The 6,020-nt window shown below is 39.9% G+C and overlaps 1 protein-coding gene across 4 annotated transcripts in view; it reads left to right on the top strand.

The window, feature by feature from the left end:
• Positions 1 to 3,835, top strand: part of MICAL2 (microtubule associated monooxygenase, calponin and LIM domain containing 2) — a 113,036-nt gene extending 109,201 nt beyond the window's left edge. For all 4 annotated transcript variants that reach the window (XM_015630690.3, XM_015630691.3, XM_015630689.3 and 1 more), the window contains one exon: positions 619 to 3,835. In XM_015630690.3, coding sequence (XP_015486176.1) covers positions 619 to 803 — 185 coding nt within the window. In that variant the 3' untranslated portion in view covers positions 804 to 3,835. The remainder of the gene's footprint in view (positions 1 to 618) is intronic.
• Positions 3,836 to 6,020: the final 2,185 nt, after the last annotated feature.

A 6,020-nucleotide genomic window follows, 5' to 3' on the forward strand; every position in this document is an offset into this window, starting at 1 on the left:
AGCTGCCAGCCAGCAATGGGGAGTAACCTCCTCAGCCCCCTGAGCAGAGGAGGGTATCTGCTCTTACCAGCACTGCTGGATAATATTTTGGAACTGCTTTGAGGTGCTTGGGATTACAGCTTGGGCTGGTCCTTTCGTTTGGGACTTGAAAAGGAGCACGGGGAGGAGCAAAGCAGGTACAGAGTGGTTCCAGAGCACTGAGTACCCCCAAATATCCTGTTGTGTTCTAGGCATGTGGATTGCAAGAGACGGCAGTTTTCAGTACATTTTCTGAAAAATGCTTTCCATTTTCTTACAGGTACTACATTTCATGTTGGGATTTTTCCCTTAAAAGCTAAATTTAATCTACAGCTTAATTGCTTCTACAATTAGGTAGTGCTTTTCCTATCCCTTCCAGTCTAAATTTTGCTCAAAGATCTACTCTAGACCCTAGGAAGCCTAATGGTCAACTTCAAATGGCCCAAATTCAGGAGAAAATTTCCCTGAACTGTAACTTTAACAATACTAACTGCTATGGACTACATTTGGCATTGAATATAATGCTAATTCAAGCTGGGCACTAACAGTTAAAGTGCAAACACTGATCTGGTTCTCAAGCTCTTTTTTGTGACCTTGCAGACAGCCTTAAAGATGAGATGGATCTGAACGAGGAGGATGAAATTTTTACCGAGATGATGAAGGTGGTTGAAGAAAGGGACAGACTCGTGTGTGCCTTAGAAGAGCAGAGAGTGAAAGAAAGAGCAGAAGACCAGCACTTGGAAAGCTTTATATTATCCACAGGCTATCAGCTGAGCAGGATTTAAACAGCCACATGCAAACAAACATCCTTGCAGCAGTATTCCCTGCCACGGAGATACAGTCTGCTGGGAAATGAAGGAATTCAAATTTAAAATCTGCTTATTTGGGAAACATGTTTTGTTATTGAAAGCTTTAGAGTGGTTCTTTTGCTTATGCCAGAGACAGTCATTTCACTGTCAGCTCAGAGCATCACTGGGACACAGATTTGGGCTGGATTTGTCTGTCTGATGGGCACCAGGGTCTGTGAAAGGGAAATCAGAGCTCCATTATCCTACTGGAATTTTATTTTAAAGCTGAGAGTGGAGTTTCTGAGGAACACAATGACATCAGTTAGTATTTCTGAGAGAGCCTTACTTTCCATCTGTTTGTCTCAATCTCTGGGTGCCTTTGTTAATATTTTGGCACAGCCAAGCCATGGTCAACTATAGCAAAGTCAGAAAACAAGCACCTCATAAAAACAGGGTTAGTCTTTATTTCTGGTGGAGGAAGAGTCATTTGACTAATGACTACATATAAGCACTTACTAAAACTACTGTAAATGCAATGTCAGAAATTAATTTTTCAGGTATTTATAAGTTTTATTGCACTGTGTATTTTTGAACAAGAAGTTCAAGCAATATTAAATCCCTGCATTTTGTAAAATGGTAAGGGATTATCAAAGGGGTGACTATCCTTACAGCTGTTACATGCTCAAAAAAGTTTCTGTATATCAGAGATGAAGGTCTTTAAAACAAGATAAAAGATAATTTGAAAATAGTAATCCAGACCAAACTGATATTTATAGGGCAGACTTTACTATGACAGACTTTACAATTTCTTCATAAAATAGATCATAAATTTTATTGTTGGGTGTGATGAATGGTATAGCAGTTAATTCTCCCCAAGAATGGCCCCATAAAAGGACTGCAAAAAATGTTGAGTTTTTAATATCAACATTTGACAGAAAATATTGTGAGTGTATTTAAATTGCATTTATCTTGCTGCTTGAGAATACATGCATATTTTTTGCTTAAAGGGACCATCTCCTATCTTTTTTTGTACATGCATTTGTAGATATTGGCTAAAGAATGTGCAGAAATTCTCCTGATTTAAGTAACTTCTTAAATCTGAGATAATTCTGCAATTGGAGATTGGTAATATTCCCAACTGTCTGTGTGATGCACTAGATTTTCAAACTGGAAAAAACAAGGGGAAACTGAAAGACTGGGTTTTTTTTGGTGTTTTTTGATCTCATTTTACCTCGTGCTCTGAGAAGATTTGATGTTCTCATGTTGTTGTGAATGGTGCTAATTTGCAGCATCTGCCTGTGGTACAGCCAAAGAGAGAAACATTCCTGTTAAAAAAGCTTTAAACTGAAAAATCTCTGGGTGGGTACTGGTAAAGTAACAGACACTGGATCCTGTCACAGTAATTTATGAGTTATCTTCAGGGGTTTGTTGGGTTTGTTGGTTTTGTTGTTGTTTTTTTTTGGTTTTTTTCTCTATTGCAAGAAATTTGAAATGCCCTTTCTAAATATAAAAGCAAGTTTTTGCTGTTGGCCACAGATAAATAATATACCTCTGCTGGTGCAAGCTTCATGCAATTGCTCTGCAATGTTTATTTATATTTATTTATTACACTGTTTAAAGAGGGCAAGAGTGTCTGGTTGCATTTTACAGTTTGGATGTTGTCTCTAATTTTGATTGAAAAATGTGTATTTCTAAGAGCTGTGTACAGCAAAGCTGTGCATTGCAGAGTACACAGCTTTATAAATTGGGTAAACAATTAGCAATAAAATATGAATTAAGATTTTAAACAATGTTCTCAGTGACCATAACTTGAAGGGATACCCTTAAAACACAGCATTCAGGGCTTTAACATGTAATTTGTCTTTCATCACAGTGAAAAGACATGGAAGAAGGGAAGAACCCTTAAATGTGTTCCAAAATAAGCACCAGACTTTTTTCTTCCCCCTGTCATTCATAGGCTAAGCTATACCTGATCTTCAGATGACATTTTTACTGAGATGGATTGCAGTGACTGATTTTTTAAACTAACTCTATTACTTTAGACTGACACAAAGTAGGAGAGGCAGGGCAGCAATAAATATATTCAATTTCTCTGTTGAGATCTGCTGGTATTTCCAGTTTTGCAGAGAAGATTTCTGGGTTTTACCACTGTCCCCAGTCCTGCCTCATGCAGTCCTGTAGACACAAGACAGTCTAGGAAATGTCACCATTTTCTGTCACAGTCATCGTGATTTCAAGGTATTTTAAAAGAGTTTGAAAGAGCTTTTCCCAGGAGGAGAATTCTACAGGAATCTCCAGTTATATCAAAGAGTGTTTTTTTCACCTCACTTTTACAATTAAGAAGTGCACTCCCATTAGTGCTGCTGTTGCAGATAAACCCTGGGATTTCAGTTTACAGCAGATACCTGCTCAGCCATGAAACCAAACTCCAAAGGCTGCTATCCCTTTAGCTCCAAAGATTTGCATTCTTGAGAGTATCAGAGTCCACAGGAGCTGAGGGCCACCAGAACTCGATGGGCATCAAAAATCTTCTTTGTTAAAGAAACGTTTTTCTGGGTGCCCTGTGGTTGTTACACATCTCCACCCAAAACTGCCTGCTCTTGGGTGGGAAAACCTGTCAGGCTGCTGCTGCCCTGCCTGATCCTAAGTACCTCACAGGATTAGATCCAAAAATAAACTGTGCAAGTGATTTAGAAAACTCTAAACTCCTAAAGCAGGTCTTTGTGTATTGTGAGAGTAGACAAGGGGTTAAAGAAAAAGAGAAGCTATGTGCACTGTTCACAGGTCAACTTCACATGGTTGGCTTGCACTAGAAATGTATTTAACCACTGGTTTGGTTATCAGTTTTCTTGCTGCTCAATCTTTTCTGTAACTTGGCTGACTAATTTATAATAGAGTTGTTAATTTCTGAGTTCATGGCACTGTTATTTCAGGGTATAACATGTTGTGCTGGAATGTACCGAGTGTGTCTAAATGGGCTGCTGGTGAGAAATTTTCTATTTGAAAGAATAAAATTCTGTCTCACTCTTTGAAGTCCCTGAATCATTTCCACAGAAGTTACAGCACCATAATGTGTGACAAGGACAGATCTAGAGGTCAGAAATGAAATCACCCTCGGAACTCCTGTCCTGGTAAGGAGATCACAGCATCTTGCAGTGCAGAGATTCCCTTTGTGGTTCACAAATAATGGCACTCTGAGGTTAGGGGGCATCTTTAGCAGAAGAGATTACAAACCCCAGCTTCCACACAGGGGAATTCCCCAGCTGGTTTCCTTGTGCTTGATGCATAAATTATAACATTTTAACATTATAACATTTCAACATTATAACATTATAACAGCTCCTTGAAGACTTGAGAAAGGAAAAGCATCCATCAAATGGTGATCAACATCATAAGTGTCAACTAATTGTCAGTTTTCAAATGCCACTGAGTTTATCTCTCAGGTCATCTTGTTTTGCTGCTTTGTAGCAGTGGAAGAGCCTTCCAGCCCAAGACAATGTGCTGAGGAGAGAAGAGGATGAGCAAGGCTGGGGTCAGCATGATTATCCCTGCTCAGTGACTCTGGACTGACTGAGAGGTCTCTCCTCCTCTCAGGACAGACGGACAGCTGCTTCTCTTCAGAGGTCAAGGTCATTTCTGGCATCTCTGAACTGAGATTTTCCTTTCAATGTCCTTTCCCTTCCATCTTGTGGACTTTTCTGGCCCAGGAGCAGGGTAGAAATGCCACCACAGGAATTTACTGAGGTTCACAGTCCGTGCACACACCTTCCTTGTCCCCTGTTCAAAGGTCACAGCTCGAAGGAAACTCAGGTGGTGCTTAGGGACATGGTTTGCTGGTGGATTTGGCAGTACTGGGTTAATGGCTGGACCTGATCCTAAAGGTCTGTTCAAACTGAAACAATTCTGTGATTCTGTAAAAAGCTCGGGAAAACAATTTTGTAAATCATTGTTTGAATCAAGACCAATCCATTTGCCACCAAGGTAAAGGGACACCTCACTGATTTTTAGTGTGTTTGACCATAGGACACAAATTTAGGGGTCTTGTGCCCTGAAACTTGTGCTTTGCAGCCCAATGTGTGTCTGATTTCAGCTGAGATTTTCACACTGCTTTAGCAGCCCTTTCCCAGGAAGAGACACCATTTTCTTCCTTGCCTGAGCAAGTGACAGGACGTGGCACAGCAGATTGGAGACTCTGCACGTCGTGTAAGGCTTTGCTTCTGTTCAGCTCTAGAGCTGCAGATGTTCAAATCCTGCTGGCTTTGGCACACCTTGGCATGGTTTGGCACACCGAGTTTGCCGTGGCAGCGTGCAAACACTGTCCAGTTTTCATGGCAGCCACGTCCCAGCAGCCTGGCTCCTGCAAATACTTCATCAAGGGCCAGGGCTTTGCTGCATTTCACCCACATCTCTTTGCCTGGTATTTATGAAAGAAATTGTGGTTCCTTCTGTTGTTTCTAATGAGCTACACAGAGACCTGCTGGTCCTGTGTGCTTGCTGGAATATTCATGTGACACACCTGTACAGAAATGCAGGCCCAGATGAGGGGTACAACTGACACTTGTTAGGAAAAATAACCAAACCATAATACTGATTTTTTTTTTCCTAAAACTATCTCAAGAAGGACAGTTGTAAATGCAAGTAAACTTGGCCCAGTTTTTGTAAATAATTAATTGGTGCAACATGTTACCAAAAATAGTGAATTACAGGATGGCATTCCCATTTTACCAAAAAGTTTTAAACTTTTTTTCCTCTGAAGCTTTTGAATTATTAATTTCTGTGGCTGTATACACCACGTTATCTTTTATCTTTTGTGTATATTTTCCTCATCACATCTTAGACTATCTATTTTGCTCCCTGGTGAAAAACAAAAATTCATCGTATGTTTTAAGAATCTGTTTGGAAATCCTCTGTTACTTTTATAAAACTATGTTATTTTGTTAAATTATTTACAGAATATTCTTATACCAAAGAAGTTAGAGTAGAAAGCATAGCTGTGCTTTAAATTACAGCATATGAATATGCCCAATCTTAATCTCACCTTGTGAGCTGGAAAGAATTTTTTCCTCAAGCGTGAGTTTTAGGTGATGCTGGCAATGTGTGTTTTAGGTGATGCTGGCAGTGTGAGTTTTAGGTGATGCTGGCAATGTTTTAGGTGATGCTGGCAATGTGAGTTTTAGGTGATGCTGGCAATGTTTTAGGTGATGCTGGCAATGT

Source organism: Parus major, chromosome 5 (assembly GCF_001522545.3).
Source record: "Parus major isolate Abel chromosome 5, Parus_major1.1, whole genome shotgun sequence".
In the NCBI taxonomy this organism is placed as follows: Eukaryota; Metazoa; Chordata; class Aves; order Passeriformes; family Paridae; genus Parus; species Parus major.